Source organism: Ambystoma mexicanum, chromosome 9, assembly GCF_040938575.1.
Source record: "Ambystoma mexicanum isolate Mex_15411 chromosome 9, UKY_AmexF1_1, whole genome shotgun sequence".
Lineage (NCBI taxonomy): Eukaryota > Metazoa > Chordata > Amphibia > Caudata > Ambystomatidae > Ambystoma > Ambystoma mexicanum.
Window position 1 is genome coordinate 819,816,928 of NC_090931.1, and position 21,484 is coordinate 819,838,411.

The 21,484-nt window shown below is 43.4% G+C and overlaps 1 protein-coding gene across 7 annotated transcripts in view; it reads left to right on the forward strand.

The window, feature by feature from the left end:
- Window positions 1–21,484, forward strand: part of ARMC8 (armadillo repeat containing 8) — a 1,620,024-nt gene that overhangs the window by 1,226,123 nt on the left and 372,417 nt on the right. For all 7 annotated transcript variants that reach the window (XM_069615827.1, XM_069615825.1, XM_069615821.1 and 4 more), the window contains 2 exons: window positions 1,965–2,051; window positions 6,319–6,411. In XM_069615827.1, coding sequence (XP_069471928.1) covers window positions 1,965–2,051; window positions 6,319–6,411 — 180 coding nt within the window. The remainder of the gene's footprint in view (window positions 1–1,964; window positions 2,052–6,318; window positions 6,412–21,484) is intronic.

Here is a 21,484-nt window from a genome sequence, read left to right on the forward strand (position 1 = left end):
GGTGTTGTGGGAGGGTTTCAAGACAACCATCCGAGGGACTGTCATAAAAATAGGTGCCCAGAAAAAGTGAGAAAGGGTGCAACAAGAGGAATATCTCAGGAAGAAAATAGCAGAGCTCCAGCCAGGAGGATCTATGGGTTTGTATCTTACCCCCACATCGGCTGGTAAACTACAACATTATCAAACAAAGCTCAACGCTCTTCTCATCAATGATATGGAAAAAAGCTGCTCCTCCTTAAATAAAAATATCATGAGAAAGGTGATAAAGCTGACAAAATCTTAGCTTGGAGGTTAAGGGAGGAGAGGAAAAGTTAAATGGTAGCTTCTATGATAGGTGATGGTCCCCTCCTCTATGACACGGATAACATTGGGAAGGAGTTTGCTAAGTATTATGAAAATCTTTATACCTGAGAGTACTCAGGAGATGGGTCTCATATCAATAGGTTTCTCGAAAGGCTACCAATTCTGGCGACGGGCTTACCATATGGAAACACTGATGTAATGAAGTCATGCATTACATCCTCACGCCCATTGATTTCTGGGGATTGTAGTTCTCTATACTGCTGAGAAGTACTCAGTGGATCGAGGAAGGGGAACAATGGTAGCAGGATCACACCAGTGTACTACCCGGACGGAAGCCCTTTGGTGTGCTGAGGAACGTAAGCAGCAGAGGTAAGTCTTGACAGGAGTATTTGGGCTGGCTCAGCTTTGGCATTGCACATCCTGTTGGTTTGTGTTAAGAAATAATGGAACAGTAATGGATTCAACTAACTATACTTTTGGCAAGATCTGCAAATTGCATTTTCTCCTTAGTGACACTGGGATTGTGCCATTTTCATATAAGCATAGCTAGCAGTTTGTGCAGCAAGTCGAATGCCCATGTTCTGCTACTCTGTGTGATTGATGTTGGCACCAGCAGAAGGTTTCATTAAAATGTGTTGCTTTATGAAGTCTTTGATCCAGAATCAGCCAACACAATTCCATCAAGGGAAATTAGTTTGCAATATATTTGTTAACATTTGGAACTGGTGATTATGGTATGCAAGGTCCACATTAGCTTTTGTTTGCATACTGCAAGGTTATCTGATAAGTGGAGTGATTCAATATGGGGGTGAAAATATTCTTTTTATTGTTAATGTCAGCACTTAAGTGCTGATTTTTTTATATGCTTTGTGTTCCTGATTCATTAATGTGCCCTTACCCAAGTCAGCAATTTCCACAATTTTAAATTTTGCTCTTAACGTTTTTTAAATGTATTGAATAATTCTTGATGAGGCTAACATTTCTTGTCAACGGCAAGCTTCAGTGTGGTAGTCGAAATTTGTTTTCTACCCTGTGGAAGTTGTTTCTCTTTCATCAACCAATTGCTACAAAAAATGTCAATGCAAATCTGAAAATGACAGCGATACATGCCAAGATATTGACGTACATACTGGCAGCAGCATAGTAATCTTGTGCCCTTCTCAGAATCACATACTCACACTTGAGCAGCTATGATCCCTTTGCAGCTGCTTTTCAATTAGCAAGTTAACATATTAGGAGAGCTTGCAAGGTCTGGCCTCCTGAATGGAGCCAGAAATATGCATGTCTTAATTCAGAGTGTTTGGATAAGGGGCTGTTGGAAAACAAATCTGTGGTGACATATTTGCCAGAAAACTCATGTATGAAAACGGATGCTATCGAGTTTGCTTTCTATAATCACTTCATCTAGATAAATTAAAGGGGCTCTGATGTAATAACTTGTTTTCTAACAGTTTGTAGTACTGAAAAATAGCAGGTGTTCCTATGATGCTCTTCAATGCTAGTCATTTTTCACACATAATGAGTCGTGAGCGTAGCATGCCTGGATGTGTACCTATGACCTTCAGTTGCACATAGCTTTTTTCAGAAAGTGTGTTAGCTCATCAAACTCGTATTAGCCAACGTTATAACTCTGACTTTTTCTCTTTTTTGCACCACCATAGGTTTTGCAGAATGCTCCGGATGAGATCTTGGTTGTGGCCTCTTCAACATTGTGCAATCTACTTCTTGAATTTTCTCCAAGCAAAGAGGTTAGTTTTACCCTATTTTTCACATTGAGTAGCAATACATTACTGGCATCCCATATTGTCACCCTGTCTAGTCGTGGGGGGACATTTTCTTTAAAGTAGTTCCGCAGGGTTGTTTACATGTGCATCCTAAGGGTCTGAGCCTTAATATCAGGTTGTTTAATCGCCATGGTATGCGGGAGCTTGGGAGTGGATACCTCGATTCCACTCATAGCAGAACTGGTGCATGATCTAACAAGTATCTCATCCCTATGTCCAACCCAGTGACTTGTGGGACCAGTGTGTCTAAGATCAAAATCATGTCGATTTGCGAAAAGCCCCTGTATGCTGCTGAATAGTGGGTATATGAATTATCCTGTGGGTAATAGAACTGCCAGGTTTCTATAAGGTGTAACTCCCTAAGGAAGCGAGCTAGTGCCTGCCTACATTTATTATCGTTAGGGGTGGCAGGGAGAGTCTTCTCCACTGAAGAATCCATCACACAGTTGAAGTCCCCCCAAACAACTAGGACCTGTCCCTCAAAACACCCAGCCACTTTAGCTAGCAAGCTCGTCAGAAAATCCTGTTTATCGTTGGGGACATATACAGCAATCAGAGTTACCTGTTGACCCATCGGGTTCCCCACCAGGTAGCGTCCCTTATGATATCGGCATATAAATTGTTTCTCAAAATGCACCCATTTTGCAAACAGTATACCCACTTCCCTTTTCTTATTACCGCTGGAGGCAAGATACTGCATGGGAAAGGCCCTGTATCTCAGGCAATGTTCATCGCTCAAAGCAGATGCATCTCCTGTACCCATACCACAAGGCCTGCATCTCCCCCCCTCCACCCTTTCATTAACTTTATAGGACAGGTTCTTCCACATTACCCCTATTGTTAGGAGCGGGCGCCAATTCACCACAACCCACCCCTCTTCTAATATGTTATTGAGGGAAATAGGAATCGTACGACAGAGGTTGGAGGGGGAGGTTGGGAGGGCCGAGGCACAACACACAGAGCAAAGGGATCACAAAACGCCTGGCGGGAACTTATGAAAGCAAGGACAAAACTAGAGGCACATATGGCAGACAAATCCGTGCAGCTCCTTCTTCAAACAAAACAAAAGTACTACATAAAAGGGGATAAAGTTCTTGGTGGCCAAACTACGCAAACAAAAGTCCCAAAACTACATCAGCCTACTTAAAAATTCAGGGTGGGAACTGAAAAGAGGGGAGGTTGAAATAGCTGAGATCATGCACTCCTTGTTTGCACGGAATCTAGCGGGAGAGAACTTGGAGGAGGACATGCAATGGGAATTCTTGAGGAAAGTGGATCTGCTACAGAAATCAGAGGCAGATAGATTAGCGTTGGATGCTCCAATAACAGAGGAAGTGGGGTGGGCCATAGGGTCCATGAAGGGTATTAAATCCCCGGGCCCAGATGGGTTTGGAAACGCATACTTCAAGTTCTTCCGGGTCACACTGGTGGGCCCCTGTCTTAACTTTTCAACTACATAAGGGACACGGGACTAATCTCAAAGGACATGGTCCCTTCCGCTACAGTACTATTGTTAAAACCGGGTAGGGATCCGACAGACTACATAATGGAGATGCAAAATGGTAAACAAAGACACTGGCACAGAGGTTGGCGGGAATTCTCCCTGGGATAGTCCATCCGGACCAGGCAGGCTTTGTGATTTGGCACCACACACATGACAACATCCGATGGGCCATAGACGTCATTGCATGGGGCTGAAGGACAGTACAACATATGTCTGTAGTGGCCCTGGACGCTACCAGGTACTTCGATAGTTTAGACTGGAATTTTGTACAGTTAACATTGGAGAAGTTTGGGTGTGGGCCAATGTTCTCTCACATGGTTTTGGCTAATTATAGTGCCCCGACTACTAGACTCCAGGTTAATGGACAGTTTACACATGGCATCCCCATACATAAAGGGATTCGTCAGGGGTGCCAGTTATCCCCGCTAATATTCGCCATGGCCATGGAGCCTCTGGCACAGGCGATCAGAGTGGATCAAAGGATATCTACGGCCGCAAGTGGCATACAAAAAATAGCATTATATGCAGATTATGTCTTACTGTTCCTTAAAGACACGACACACTCCCTTCCTAGAGTCATCACATTATTGAATAGCGTTGCAACGGTCTCTGGGTTCCACATTAATTATGCCAAATCTGAAGCGCTTAACATCACGGAGGACCCAGCGCAGGTAGGGGAATGGGGTACACGCTACCCGTTGAAATGGGAGCAAAAGACAATAGAATATTTGGGTATGAACTTAACACCTACATATGAGAGGTTATATGGGGCTAATATTCTGGGACTGCTAAAAGCCTTGATTGGGGACCTTAGGAGGTGGGACATGCAGGAGCTGTCGTGGTTTGCACGGGTAACGGCTATAAAAATGTCTATACTGCCAAGGTTTCTGTATGTAGTGGGCTCACTCCCGATACGGATTCCAAACTTAGCAATCAAAAACTTGCAGAAGAAAATCATGCACTTTATCTGGAAAGGGAAGAAGACGAGGGTGCCCAGAAAAGTCATGTGCTGCCCCCCAGATCTGGGAGGCTTGGGGGTCCCGGACTTTAGTCGATACCTACTGGCAGCGCAGGTGGCCCCGATACTCCAGTGGGCTCCAAGCGAACACTTGAATGGGTGGTCCAACATAGAAAGAGGCGTGACTAGTTTACCTCTTGAGAATCTAGGCTTACTGACAACAAAACACAGGGGAGGGAGAGGCACGCTGCTAGACATCACAAGGGCCACCTACTATTACTGGGATAAAGCGGTGCAAGGAAAGAAAGTGAAATTGGGGGGAGGTCCACTCACACCCATGGCTTATAACTCTGACTTCACACCCGGAATGCAATCCAGGTTTTGGACACAGTGGAGGGCAGGACAATCCTTGACACTGGGAGACTTTTACTCAGGTGGAAACCCATTGACGGTCGTAGAATGTAAAAATACATTTCAGATACCAGAAAGCCTACGGTTTCATTACACACAGATCAGACATTGGATCTTGAATAAAAAAGTAAAAGAGAGCGCCAACAGAACTCCATTAGTGCTGGAGCTCACAATAAAAGACGGGGCAACTTCGAATGGGGGTTTGAGGCTGTATAGGCTGCTAGATAAGTCATGGCCCGGAGAGGTCCTCCTGTATATGTTAAAATGGGAACAAGACGTGGGGGAACCAATTACGGAAGACATGTGGGACCAGATTTGGCACCGGGCATTGAAAGGTTGCAAAAGTATGCCGATCAAGCCAGACTACCCTTCAGCTTGCCGGCCCGGATGTAGACAGACGGGGGACCTGAAATACATGTGGTGGGCATGTCCTTTGGCGGAGGTATACTGGAAAGAAATCCTAAGCCACATCAAAGATATTACAAAGGTTCAATTACCCTTCAAACCAGTAGTGGTACTATTGGGAGCCACAGCGGATGGGACATATGCTGCCACAGGAAGCAGCGCCACACTTATGACCCATATGCAAGCGTGGCCAGGATTACGCTGGCGCATGCATGGAAGAAAGCGCAGGGGCTGGTGGTAGCCATGTGGTGAGTGCAGTTATTAGGAGTGATGGCCTTGTAGAAAGTGACGGCTCTGGCTAATGGCACATGTCAAAGGTTTCTGATGGTTTGGCTTCCATTCCAGGAATTTGTTGCAGAGAGGTAGCAGGTTTACTTTAGACCAGCATTGCTTTGTAATTTTGCTATTCTCTAACAGACGGAGCTCAAGAGCAATCGTTTCGTTAGTTAAGAATACCCTAGTGGACTGGTGAAAGGAAGGAAGGTGTTTCACTTCAACCTCACGACAGGAAGTTAAATGGAGGAGGGAGAGGGAGCAAATGTTATAAGCACTAAGGCTGGACATTGCAAGAATGGAACCGAAACATATCAATGCATGTGTGACAATATGTGTTTTGAATTGTAATTGTGGCTCATTTCTAATAAATAAAATTGGTAAAAAAAAGTTGGCCCTATAAAAGCCTGTCCTCAGACAGTGAATAATGAAATTGAGGCATAGTTCTCATTTGGTGAACATTGGGCATCGGGCACCAGCTTCCATCACACTGAGAGTTTAGTTCATAAGGGATTAGTTACAGGGGCAGGCTCCCATGACAGTGAATTGTGTGTGATACGTGGGCTCTTCTCCCTTTGAAAAAGGAAGGCAAGTAGCAGTGATGTGAACCAAGTTTAACAATAAAAGTTGTCTAGTAAAATACTACAAAGCACATGTCAACAGCATTTTATTGTTTTCAGCCTATTTTGGAATCTGGAGCTATAGAACTACTGTGTAGTTTAACCCAGAGTGAAAACCCTGCACTTCGAGTCAATGGAATTTGGGCTTTAATGGTAAGTGTTCGACAATTTGATGGGTGTGCTTTATACAATCTCACCGTGTATTCTGTTGGCTCAGTAACTCATTATTTAGTCCTATGAATGAAACCTTTTTGTATCATGCAATGTTCTAATACGTAGCCAAGGATGATCTAAATGGCAGAACTCCTCCATTCCCACACCATCTGCTATTGTAATAACATGCAAGACATAGTCCTAGTGGTTAGTACATCCCAGTAATTAAAACATCAACAGTTAAAAATGCGATGTTATGTGGTATTTGGCCTTCTGCCATGTGTTATAGCTTTGAAACGCTGTGGTTCCAATGGCCTTTGTGTAGACCGTGGTTTGACAAGATGAGACAAATTTGAAAATTGCATTGCATTCCAGTGGCCTGATAGTGTCGATAATAGCTGATGTGAAATGTACAACCACAACACATAGGCTGGGAGGGGAGAATTTAGGGGAGAGTTTAGGATTAAGGGGACAGTGTCAGTGACTATTCAGAGCTTTCTCTCTCTCACACACACACGAACACACACACGATCTCTCTCTCTCTCTCTTTCTCTCTCTCTCTCTCTCTCTCTCCCCCCTCCTCCATCCCCCCCCCCCAATGGCTATTAGGCAACTGACTGACTTAGTAGACGAAGTGAAGAGATAGAATATTGGGGCACCTGGATGACATTAGAATTGTAACCTTTATAATCTAAAATAATGTATTATTTTCTCGGTCTAATGATGCTACTGCTTTTGAGGTTTCTAATGGCTGAAGGGAGGGAGTTCCATAGGATTGGTGCTTACCCTGAAAAGGTGCAACCACCTTTCCCTTGTCTTAATCTTATTCAAAAAGATTTGGTACAGAGTGAATAGCCAAAGAGCAAAGCAGAAAGAGAAAGAACAAATTATATCTGCAGTGCTGCAGAATCCTTATGGGTTTTCATGATATCCCTCATTAATATTCATGAGAAGAAATGTGTGTACATTTAGATTCATTGTATGCAAATGTATCTCATTTATATTAATGAGGGCTTTCCTAAACATCTGACCTGTTTCCGTCCCTCGAGGCCTGGAGTTGGAAAACCCTGAGCTAGAGAAATGGGTCATCTGGATCAGCCTAACCTTCCATGTCAAATTAAGATTAGATTTTCTAAATGTTTTGTTTTAATGACCTTCTACTAATTGTTCCGACATTTTGCAACCAAGGGAAAGGTGGTTGCACCTTTTCAGAGTAAGCACCAATCCTATGGAACTCCCTCCCTTCAGCCATTGGTTACAAATAGTATAACCTACCATCTTGCAAAAGTGAAACTATCCTCTCCTTTGAATATCTAAAATGTACTCTTATCATGAACTTGATCACTGCCTCTATTTCCTTTGCTACAACTAGTTACGTATAATCACGTTACTCCCTTCATGACTAAGTTCCCTATCCCACCCAAAAATATACAGAATATACAGAATTTATATTAATTGCAGGATTAGCTTAGACAACATAATAAAGTACTCACTGTACAATTGAATTTTGAACGCTTTTTTCATTTAATGTCATGCCTGGTGGAGGGTCACTTTGCAATGCCATTCATTCTTTTTGAAGTCAGTATTGACGCCATGCAAATGCATACTTATACACACTAATGTTATGTCTTTTGATGAAACTCAGACATTTGGTATTTTAAAGGATTGAACACATTAGATATGTTTTTTGCATTTCTCTAATATAATCACCCAGGTCAAGATCAATATTCCCATCCGCTTCCTCTTGCTATAGATTCTAGAAAAGACTGAGGCAGTTTGGATACAATTTAGTGAAAATGATATGCAAGGCTGGTCAGTGATTTTAAAGTCTATGAAATATACTGTAGCTATTTGGGCTGCACTTTGTTATCATTCTAAAATCTAAGTTCCATCTGCTTGTTAACCTTTGTCTAAACGTAAATGTATACTTCCTTAAACCAAGCAGTCTTTCCTGACTCCATTACATGACAGGTCAGCCCGCTAATAATAAATCCTACATTGGATGCTGAACTATTTAGTAACAATTGCTCTATCACGACTGTCTTTTCTTACTGAAAATCCATGGTGTGGGGACATAGCGAGGTTTAGCACAATTGTTTTACCCAATGCCAACAGTTTTTATACCTGGCAGCGAGATCAAGATGACAATCTTGCATGTTGTAGAATGGTGATATTAGTTTATTGGAGCTTTTGGATCTTGCAGCAGCCATTGATATCATTTATTACCTGGCACTGTAGGACTAATTGAATAATGGGGATTGAGGAAGATATTGAACTGGTTTTCCTAATTACTATTCCATTGTATAAGAACATCAGCGGAAGGGAAGCATAGTCAATGCCTCTTCCACTGTCCCTTGCCTTGTGTCACTGAGGTCAATATAATAACCCATGCCTTTTTATCTGTATGTTAATCCTCTTGATATAATTGTATAAGTTGGCAGCTTCACCAGTACAGAGAAACATTAAATATTATGTGAATTTTTTTTTCTTTAAATAGAATGTAAAAATTATAATTTGCATTCTACAGTTATAAAAAAGATCCAACTATTACAATAATAAAACACTTATCAAAGGTGTTATACAAATGACATAATACATGCAATACATACGATGCAAAGGCTTTCTGAAGAGGATTTCAGCATATACCTATTTCTAAAATCCGTTAGACTCATCATTAACCCCAAGAATGCTCCGCACCCAGGGTGCCATTTCAGTCATATTTTAAATTACGTTTCTTGAACTAATTAGCCTCTTCTGTCACCCAATTGGGTTTCTTTTAACATCCGGGTGCTACTTATTCTCTGAAGATATTTTTCTCAGAGTAACATTTTTCAATAGCTTGAAAGAAAAGCCACTGAAATGTCTATCCTAATTGATTGCATGTCTACTTAGTAGTAGAACCTTACATTTTATACAGTGCATAACGTTTCATCAGTTGTGGGTGAGCAATCTTTACCTCCTAATACCCAGTTTGATGCCAAGTGTTAATTGTATCCCTAACTCAATGGATCTTTGAAGACTGCTTATGGATTGATCTAGTCCTTTCATTTTTTCTGAAAAGGATATCTGGCAATGTTATGCAACTCTCTCCATCACCAGTTTGCTATTTCTGGAACAGATTGTGTTGTCTGTATTCCACCTAGGATATAGAGAGTTTGTGAGGGGTCAGAAATTAGATGCAGACAAAGTGGTAATATTCTCAACATTAGCCATTTTATTAACAGAAAGGGGTTTGGATAAAGCTCTAACTTTCCCTATCCTACCGTGAATGTCCCTTCCTAAGAAATTAAAACTAAAGCAGGGTGATATGTGTCCAAACTAAATATGACCCTCACAATAAGCAAAAGGTACAAGGTCAATGTTTCGAAGTTCACCTCAACAGAAGTGTTCAACAACTCAAACATATATCTTCAACCAAAACAATCCTTATATGCAGGGGTTGGTTCCCCTGGCTTAATTCAGGAACACTATTCACAATGTTATGTGCCACAACCAGTCCTTAAAGGCACTACAAATGTCTCTCTTACCTAATACACTCCTCGGGACGGCAAAATAAATGTTCCTTTCACAACACTGGTTGGAATATAGCAAAGAGGAGGTCCAACCTAGTCTTTCAGAATGGCAAAATAAAAATGTCTTTTCCGCAACACTGGTGGGAATACAGCAAAAGAAAGTCTTTCCTACTTTTCAGGATGGCTAAACACATGTCTTTTCTCCAATACTGATTCAAGTATGGCAAAAGGCAAGTCCTTTCAAGTCTCTGGTTGACAAAATGTTCAATTGAAACAAGAACTTAATATGACCACGTGTCTCTACAACACACAAGTTCAAAGTGAGTTTCCCGTACACTCTCCTTTCAGGAAACCTCTCAACTGAAAACCTTTGACATCCCGGTTTCCTCTCCTGTCAGGAATATCTCCCCTTTTTGCTCACAGAGATCCCCTGGTGTACTCTCCTGCCAGGTATCACTCCAAAAAGGTTCACTTCCTGATACTTTTATCAGGCCTCTCTGCAACATTTACATTCTCCTTAGGTATCACACAATTGTACTTCTTCAACAGCACGACTTTGTTGACTTCAATTGGTACTTGTGTCAATTTCCTCTGACATGCCATATATTTAATTTTTTGCTTTTATAAAGTGCACTAAACCCGGAGGCATCAAGGCGCTGGTTACAACATATGGGACAGAAATGACAAAGAACAAGTGCAAGTAGATACTTGTCAAAAAAGTAGAAAAAATGCCACCAGAGTCAAAGCGGTCATACTAGAGGAGTGTTCAATGAAAAGAGTAAAGTTTTAAGTTGTTTCCGGAACGCCCAGTATGATTGATCAGATCTCAAAGCAAAGGCAAGGGATTCTTGGCCTTGGAGTCTATGACAGGAATTTTGCATCTGAATCGAGGGATAGTGAATTGGTGAGAATGCGAGGAGCGTGTAGGTCTGGATGTTTGAGCTTTGGATAGTTTTTGTGTGAGGTACTTTGGTGCGGAGTTGCAGAGGCATTTATGCGTTAATGCAAACGTTTTTAACATGAGGCGCTCAAGGATTCGTAGCCAGTGTACTTTTCATCTTGCTCTGGAAATGTATTCTCACTTCGGGATGTTGAGAGCAGCTGTGAGGGTATTGTTTTGGATGATTTGCAGTTAGTTCATGTTTTTGCGTGAGGATGTACCTGCAAATAGCACATTGCAATAATCCAGTTTATAGCCAATAAGTGCCTTTGCAACGGTGATGCAGTTGTCGGGGGGACAGAAAAGGGTATGCATGCATTGATGAGTTTAGAGGTGTGTGCTGCAGAAAAGGCGATCGCATTGACCTGCCTGGATAAGGTCAGGGTGGTATCAAGTATACACCCAAAGTCTTGACATTGCTGGATACTTGGATGGTGTTGCTCTCTATGGTGAATGATTTCTATAGTGGATCCAGCTTGTTGAGGTCAAGGGTAGGTTTTTTTTTTTAAGAGTGGAAGGACCCATCCTTAAGACTCTTAGGCACAGTGCAAGAGTAGAAGGAAGTGTTGATAAGGGTAGTCATAAAGGGTGTGAGGGATTTGGCACAGTCCTTGACAACTGGTGCAGGGCATTTGTCTTTTTGGAGTGTCAGTTTGGAGCAACAGGGCATTTTAAATGTTGACGCAACAGGTGCTGTCCTGAGTGCAGTTAGTTGTGGTGGGCATAGGGGCCTCAAGCTCGCATAATATAGTGACAAGCTCTCTAGCGCTAGGGTTGGATTTAGCAATTCTAGTATTAAAAGTAGAACTGTTTTCTGAGATGATGGCCTTTTTATATTAATTTGCTGTCAAGAAGAAGCAAGCTTTGTTCGGCTGAGTGGGGTTTTTGTTGCATAGTGTTTCTGCCTTGCGTTTCAGTAGATGGCGGGCTTTGAGTTCAGGGGAAAACCAAACATTGCAGTGTGCGACTGCTTTAGCTTTCTGTAGCGTGAGGGGTGCCACAGTGTTGATAGCCTGAGTGAGTGTTAAATCATAAAAGTCTACCAGTGCTGCAGGGTCGTTGGATTGAGCAATGAACTAGCATATCCAACAATGGAAGAATGTGGGCGTTGGTGATATTTCAGTTTTTCTGAGTGACTGGGAGAAGTGGGGCCATTGAGGATGGGTCATTGGACACTGGAATAGTGAATAGGATGACATGATGGTCGGTCCAAGGGCATGGCTGATTGGATGTGTGATGGCTGTGTTGTGGTTAAGATCGGCTAGCCAATCCACGGTTTTGCATTTGGCATGCGTGGCACTAACGATGCATTGGGCGAAGCCTAGTTCATTGAGGCGGTTGGTTAGGGATAAGGTGTTACGATCTGACTCATCATTGAGTCCCGGGTTGAAATCGTCTAAAAGTAAGGCTTTGTCAAGGATGTGCAAGACATCCTTTTCAAATGAGAGGCGAGGGCCAGGAGCACGATATACCACATGTATGGCCATCGTGGAGGTATGAGACAGGCTCAGTTTAGTTGACAAAGGTTCACCAGCAGAGAAGGAAATAGTGCATATTTCTCTGTTAGGAAGTGAGTCTCTAGCTACAAGGGTGAACCAGTCACCTCTGGAGTCCAATCTGTCTATCCGATATGGTATATTCGGGAGGAATGGTGAAGGACAATGAGGGGCCAGCAGCGGCGTGAAGCCATGTTTCAGAGTTAAAAAAATAGTCCATAGGCTCCCCTTTGCGAGAACGAACACAACTAAATGACCTGTTCTTTGTGAAGGACTCGAGAGTCTGCAGCCACACTTAGCGCTCACTCTACCTTTCACAGATGGGAAATATCAGTTTGCATATCGGTCTTTGTCCCGCCCGCATTCCAGCACCGAAATTCTATGGCAATTCTCTTCTAAACAAAAGTATCAACAGCAACTCCAGACACGTGTTTCAGCCTTGTTGGGCCTCATCAGTGAGGTGGAGCTGTGCCTCTCTGAGCACAGTGAGCAATGGGTCCACGTCTGGATGACCCTAGGAAACTTAGGGTGACTAAATTGAAGTTCCTTAAACAATCAAAAAATAGTCCATAGGCGCCCCACTGCAAGAACAAACACGGCTAAATGACCTGTTCTTTGGGAAGGTACCCATTCGAGAGTCCGCAGCCACACTTTAGCTCACTGTGCCTTTCACAGAAGGGAAATATCCGTTTGCATATCAGTCTTTGTCCCGCCCGCATGGGCAGTCCAGCACCGAAATGCTATGGCAATTCTCTTCTGAACAAGAGTACCAACATCAACCCAAGACACATGTTTCAGCCTTGTTGGGCCTCATCATTGAGGTGGAGCTGTGCCTCTCTGAGCACAGTGAGCAAGGGGCCCACGTCTGGATGACCCTAGGAAACTTAAGGTGACTAAACCTAAGTCCCTTAAGTTTCATGTTTCAGAGATGGCTAAGAAATCAAGGTTGTTGTTTGTGATGAGGTCTGCAATGTCAAGTTTGTGGGCTGGTATAGACCTAGCATTCACTTTAGCTGATTTTAGGGGAGGTGGCAAAGTTAAGGTGGAAGGTATACCAAATTAAGTCTTTATATGAAGGTTAAGGTGGATAGGATCGCTATTCTCCACTGAAGTGGTGGTGTCATCAGAAGGGTTGTAGTGTACAGTAGGAGTACTGTTAGGCCGTAAAGCAGATTTGTCAGGTTGTGCGGCCACAGAGGTGTGGCTAGACCCAACTCTGTTATTGGAAGGCTGCTCAATTCCCTCAGAGGCTATATGTGTATGCCTATTGGGGTCTTAACGGAAGGACAACCTGGCGAGTCTGATATTTCAGGAGAGAGGTAGACTCTCAATGATCATGTCTGTGTAGGGGGTAACAATGGCGGAAAATCACACAATTCTGGAAGGGACTGTAGGATGATGGGTGTTGGCGAGGAGTCCGCTGGAATAGTGGGCAGTTGGTGCAGTCTGGCTGCAGGTTGCTTGTATAGGTGTCAACTTGGTGAGTGCTACGCGGGTGGTGGTGCCACTGTTTGGTTACAGGCAACAGAGTTAGAAGGTGGTGCCAGTAAAGGCATGGGGCATCTGACTTTCTGGATGAAGGGGGCTTGTAATTTTCTTTCACGCACACTCAAATATTTTAGCCGGGATGGGGTTTTTAGCGCAGCCATTCAGGATAGACCAGGGTCTATAGGTGTGCGTTGACAGTCTTGCCAGTCTAGTGCTTCCCAGACACGGCATCGTGGAATGGAGTGTGTCACATTTTAGCAGAGAGGCAGTGCCTAGATTAGACAGGATGTCAGCTCTGATGTGGGGCATGACAATGCTCGAAGGGTATACACAGTGTGGGAGGAAAGGCGAAGGGAGAATTGCTGCATGATCAGGCAGGGCATCAGACATAGCAAGCGTTATAGAGAGCTGGGATAGACTTGTGCAGTCGTTCCCGAGTAGCGTATATTTACTGCCTCCCATCACCAGACAGAATCATCTATTCTTAATGGGAGTCCTTCAGAAGGGCCGGCTTCGCCCCCCGGGTCCCATGGGCTTGCTGGTTTGTGGCCTGGCATGGCCAATCACGATCCCTCGTAGGTGGGGTCAAGAGCACAAAGGGCCCTCTGTGCATCGATGCTGTAGCGGTTGCCATTTTTAAAAAAGGAACCCATGCTCTGTGTCTGAGGGTTTGTTCAAGCTCTGTCTTCAACCTTTCTTTTTTGACTCTTGGCAATGCTGGTTTCAGGTTCCACCCTACCCCCCATCTCATGTCATGAGAATTGTACCATGCTTGCCTTCTCTTTTCAGTTTTATTTGGTTGGTATTCAAAGATGCTTTTAAACACTTTTTAGCGTGTTCACACGTCCTGGCCCCCTATGCTTCTCGGATGACTTACCAGTTCACAGTGTGGCTCCTGCGAGGAGCTTGCGCAGGCCAGCTTCACCTTCTCGGCAGAATCTCGTTTGGTTACTGCATTAGCTTAGAAGTCCTTTGCTGCCAGAACCAGTGCAGCTCTGCAGGATTGTGTCTCCTGGGCCCCGCTGCACACTGTTTACTTCAGTGCCCCCTGTCCCAAACGCCACCAATCTGCTTTGGGCAGACATCTCCTCTTCTCCACGCGGCTCTTCTCCGTGGGATTGCCTTTGCCACTGGTCTTGCTTCCAGCTCTATGTACTCTGCAACCTTTGTCCTCTCTCCTTCCTCGTTCCTCTTGCTGCAGGTGATCCGTGGGTTTAAATGTCCCGCGCTGATTAGGTTCATGACAACTAGACTGCACATTACTCTTAGCGTTACAGGAAGTTTCAACTGATTTTAAGTCGCATTGTTGAATACTTGCATTTAAAATATAATCACCAAAAATATCAAGTGTTTCATATGCTCTAGGTTCACCATATACACTTGAAAACTGAATAGGATTTTGTTTAAACAAAGTGGCTCTCAGAGTTTTATAACCAGATGGTTTTGAATAATGATAGCAGGCCATCAAAAACTCTGGATTTAAGGGATCTTCCACACAAGAAAGGGAAGTATACCACTTCTCTCCTGTTGGAGTCAGCACTCTCCCCTGACAGCCCTCTCCTCCCATGTGATCAAGCCTCATAATAGCCCCCCCCCCAGGGTCAGGAGCAGGTAGTGGCTGCCTTCCCTTGGTCACATGGGAGAAGACTTTAGGCTGGGGATCAGTGATGACTCTGCAGGATTCGTCGCAAGTTGCAGAAGATGTGACAATTCACAAGGTGTCGTCACTTCTCCCCAAGGGTGGAGCCCCTTCTCATGAGGCTAGAGAGGTGAAGCTGATACTCAAAAGTCCCCATAGGGGTGGTTTAATACGCGAGGACCTCATGGGGAAGATCTCCACGTCTGGGGACCAGGATGACCACCTAGGGTGCATCCCAGGCAATCCCATCACCCACACACATTGCCTAGTTTTACACTCCACCTCTAATCCTTCCTTAGAGTGCAAACAAAGGTACAATTGTCATGGTGACGAAATCAGCCAGGTAGGAAGGACTAGGACGAGGAAGGAACATCAGCTGCATCAAGATTACACATTCAAGTACTGCCACAAGGTGGCTCACCGTCATCATGAAGAACGCTCCACGATCATACACTGCAGGTTTTGACGATAGGTGGAGGTGGTACCAGTCCTACATCAAGAAAACTGAAGGCAGACTTGAGGCTGTCTTTGAGGAGCGAGGAACCCGGGAGATTTGAAACCCGACAGAAGCAGGGGGAGCAGCAGGTGCCGGCAAGACGTTGCGAGAGTCAACCAAGGGACCCTGCAGGGACAGACCCCTCTGACCCACCTTGAAAGAAGAGCAGTGGCGTAACCTTGGCCGGATGGAACGATGGGTCCCACAGATAGGCTGAGACTGCAAAGGTGGGAGATCCGCGAGAACGCTGTGGAGCCCGCCGGCTGAAGGAGAAGGCACTTGGGAGCATCAAAGCGGAAAACCCATCTCTGGAAGAACCGGAGCAGTGCAGTGCCTGACCCCTTGTGAAGGTAAAGGGGTATATGGGAGGACCGGTGGGGACACAAAGGGAACCGCTGATGCTGAAAGCAACCGGTGAACGCTTCTTCATCCCAGCAGCGTGCATAAGACCATTGGACACCAGCGATGGGTCTGAGACCCGTAATTAGAGACACAAAGTATCAGAAGAAATCTTCCTCTTTACCGTGGTTAAAGGAAAGCTACTGACCACCAGAGGAATGGTCTGGGACCAAAAATTAGAAATCAAAAGCATCAGAGGAAATCTTACTTGTTACAGTGGGAAACGGAAAACCACTGACCACCAGAGAATGGTCTGGGACCCTGACCAGATTTGGGACTTTTTTTTTAGAACAAGTGAGAGTGGCAACTCGTGTGTGAAGAAGAAATTATTGAGAAAGAAATATATCAAGCCATATCGGGAGAAGGGAGTCATTCTCCTGGTACCACATCGGGAGTTTGGATAAAGACGACAGGGGAAGGGAGTCATTCCCCTTGGCCTTGCGTTGAACTGTGCCAAAGCATACCAAGAGAAGGGAGACAGTTCTTGGTCCTGGACTCAGAGGAGAGATACAGAAGCCAGGAGAAGGGAGCCATTCTGCTGGTTTTGACATTGTGCCAGGACTGGTTGAAACCCACAAGCAAGGAAGGGGAAGGGAGTCTTTTCACCTGGCAATTTATCAAGTTGAAAATGAATGTGCTTTGGTGGCAGGTGAAGTTGATTTGTCATCTAGCCAATTGACTTCAGAAGGCATTGCTAAGAGTTGAAGAATCAGACCCCTTCCCATTCCAGATGCTGCTAAATTCCATCTTTGCCCTCGTGTTTTTTAACTTGTCCATGAATTCACTGGGTCCTTGATTGACCAGCTTGGCTTCTCCACTCAGTCTTATGTTATTGACACACACACTTATATATTTAAGCATTGTTCGTCACTTCAATGGCTGCCTCTAGCATGTTGATAAACATCCACATAATGATGAAGTATAAACCTTCCGTGGTCGACCCGGTCTTCGTTAGGGGGCCAACTTCCTCCAGACTTGCTGATGCTTACTATTGCCAGGAATCAGTGTGGCGCTCTGGCATTAAAGTCTGAGGTTCCACCAGAAAGGAGTAAAAACTTGTAGATTAACACAAGTTATGACCCATTCCGTGCAATATGGGGTTGCCTTCAGACCTGTGATGGGTAATTGTCGCAGTACGCAAGAATAACAACACTGTGGTTACTATAGCAAGAAAGGGGCTCTTTAATCCCACTCCAATTTTAAAAAGGTGTCTGATGAGGTTGCATCCATGCACTGCTTCTTTTTAATTTGTTGACAAACTCTCTGCATGAGACACTGTGAAATACCACAGCAGATCTTCCACATCCAGCCATTATCAAGCCACTGATTGTCATACTGAGAGGAGTGTCCTCATGTCTAGAACCCAAAGTTCTTTACACATTTTAATTGACAGCTATGCTAATTTCATGAGTAGTCTGGGTTTCACATTAATGCAACACAAATCTGCGGTAATGGTATTTAATTCAGCCCAATACATAGGTGCAAGTATTTCATTTGAATGGGAAATCGGTCAAAAAGGTAAACATTTTTGATTATCTGGGCGTGTATGATTTACACTAGATCTTAAGATCTTACCAGTGTCAAACATGTAAATAAACAGTCCTGCAACATGTCACCGAGTATGGGATGAATATTCACATTTGCAAATAATTTCAACACACAGATGATAGATACTCCTACTTTTGCAAGCTTATGAAACCAAAGGTGTAATCAGCTGCTCCACACAGTATGGGTCTTTGGGGTACACATAAGGGGGATAGTCTTGAAAAGACTGAAAATAAATTCTGTAAACAATTATTGGGTTTACCCCTCTCTGCTCCAACATATTGAGTCAGTCCATACAGAGCAAGGCTTGCTTTTTCATGGAAGATCAAATTAAACTATCACCAATGTGTCTCTTTTTAAGTATTCATTTGAATTATAATGGCACTTTAAATAATGTACTGTTACATTTTTTACTGTAAAGGGAGAATGTAGTGACCATGTAGTGAAATATACATGATGAATTAGCCAGAGCACATGTACCGAGGTGACCAGTTTCTCTGATTGGTTGACCAGACCAATATTAAAAAAAAGAATGTGAGACTTGGATTAAATTCATAAGAAAACAGTGATGGAACAAGATATTTTGAAACAAAGCAACTGGGTGAGTGCCTCAATCTTGCTCACATCAACTATTCAGCCTTGTATTCAATGGACCCCCTATATGAAAGATAGATGGCTAATTACTTGGTTGCGATTTAAATGTTTGGCTATCAATGGTACAATAGCATTATGTTCAGAGGGCAATTTTTTCAATCACATTTTTGATCTTTGTGTCCGAACATGCTGAAAAACTGTTCATTAGCTTTTCTTCTGTCCTTAATATTTCAATTTAAGGAAAAGAACATGAATTCCAATATTTAGGAATTTGAACTTGAGACAGTTGCCAATTAGACATTTATTAATTTACTGTGAGCACTTTCAATTGGGGCTTCCTGAGCAGTTTTAATCTGCTTTAAAAGGCAGAACACTGCCCATGCAGAATTAATGTCTAGACACATAAACTAGGGAAGATTAACAAGTGGGACAGGCAGTTCTGAAACATTTGTTTTCTAAAGTTCCATCAGCTCGCCCACCTCCTACTTAACCCACACTGCCTGCTAATCTTTAATAGGCATATGATTCCTTTTTTTCCATTTATTTATTGATTTATACTTTAGAGAGAGTAAATGGACCAATCACATATCAGTATCACTGTTTCAAATGCACTGCAAGACCTGTAGAACAGTACTAACACATTATGATGTCTGTGACATCCATTACAATCCGTGATCAACAAGAAACTTGGTTACCTGCAACGTCTACAAGTTTCCCAGTGCCTCCATTTCCCACTCAACTTCCCTCATGCTCCCACCTGTCAGACCCATTCAAAATTATTCAGTATCAACTGCTAGCCAGTCTGACTCAATATGTGAAGGGCCTATGGTGTGTTCTCAAAACGTCTATTTTAAAAGGTAAATCTCCTTACAATATGACCTCTTACAAATGTTCCACCCATCTGCATCCACATCAAATGTGCCAACTACCTCGTATGAGCGGCAAGTATTGATTCTAATCCAAATCATCAGTCAGGTTAACCAATATTAATCTTTGTCCAGTTCAGGGACGTCAAAGATCTGAAAGAGCCATGCAATAGATATCATATTTAATGCTAATACACCATAACAGACATTTTCATCCTCAGACATTGTAAGGGGAGGTATTGTGTCTACTCAGCTTTAACCTCCTTCCCATAACCATTCAACAAAGTGAGGCCCGCTCTGAGATTAACACTCCATCGATATTTTGCGCTTCGCTAATATTAACCCTGACAACACTGCCTTACTCTGCATTCTATTGCGTCTGCCCTTTCCGTGGGGGTAAGAGACTCAATTAACATTGCTTGATAGTGGGCTGCACGCTCAACCCAGTCAGTAGTTCTGCTAGTGTTAGGACCCAAAATGCCTTAACAGTATCGCATTACCAGCACACGTGTATGTACGTTCCCAAGTACTTCTGGCATCGCCAGCAGTGCGAGTCAGTGTTTCATGACATTTTCGCCAGTGTCATTGGGGATATATGCTCGCATAACACATTTGTATTGTATCCATCGCAAAAGTGCATTCTTGGACACCTGTTTCTCATGCAACAGTTCCAGTCAGCATCTATGAGTTGTGTACCGATATCACATCTTCCATTTACACCGCAGTCTCGTCCATCTGCTATTCCCAGTGGATTTGTCTGCATCATGTAATGTAGTTAAACGCAAACCTTTGTGTGCTAATTGCTGCAGCGCAACGTTAATCACATGAGACTTTGCTCTCACAGGGACTCCCTCCCACAAATGGCTAACATCTGCCATTAATTTAGTGAAATCTAGGAAGTTTAACTGTGTATTTGGATGCATCTAGCGGAATTCCTGGAATGTTAATGCCATGTCCACAACATACAAATCCCCACATAACCTACACAGCCTATCCGTCCTGCAACATCCTCACCCTCCCTCCCAAATGCAAAACACAGTCTACTGCAGGAGAAGCTCATACTATGCATGTAAATCCAAACAGATTCAGAAGCCTCAGAAGACGAATATTATGTACCCAATAATAATCTTTCTGTTGCTTGTATCTGTGTAGAATCGCATATGCACGCACATCCTCCCTGCAAGGGAGCTCAGTTTAGTGAAATACACAGAATTAGTTACTATCTACCATATATCCTTACACTACAATGCTTCGAAACACACCAATGCCATGCCATGAAATCAAACAATCTGAGACTGCCAACACGTGGAGCATCATGGGTACTTATACAGGTAGAGTAGGATAAATGTTATGAGAACACCACTGTAGATGCTTTTGTCGTTTGCAGAAGAAAACAATTTATAAATCTATTGTTGGGTAATTAACGTCTGTCCATAAATAAATATTCACACACAATATTGGTGTCAAAATTGATAACTAGCACACTTTTATATCTCAAAACAGTGATACCCAAGTGATTCATTTGTAGAGATAAAGGTAGGGAGGCAGGCGGTTCATGTGTAATATAGGTCTTATAAAGTATGAGGCACAGCAATGCAGTGCGTTTCTGACTTAAGAAGTTAAACCCTAATCCCTAAACTTAAAAGTCACAGGTAAGTTATTCGTTTTTGCTTTTTAATAAGCTAAAGACAGTTGGTAAAAGCAGCTGCAATGTCATGCTTTGAAGGTTGGTACTTAAGAATTCTTTAAAGAGATGAGGGCAGCAGCCTATCTCAGAAGTCAGGGGTATCTTACATAAGATTCCTGTATCCAGATTCCACCACCAAAGACATTGTTGACTGCAAAGGGGAACTAAATGCCTTATGGGAATATTACTATGTCCCACCGGGGAATAAAAGGGGCATGCTGGCCGGCCCCTCCAGCCCCTGCAAAGAAGATGCACAACTCCAAGAAAGCTTAAAGACTTGAGGGAAACTACTCTCCCCGTAGATTTCTTTTGTGGAGGCTCTCGAGTAGTGAGTGCAGTGATGCATTTCATGTTGGGATTGTGTCCGGTGAGCATCTGCTCTAGTATCTGCTTCTGGACTCATGCTACTGC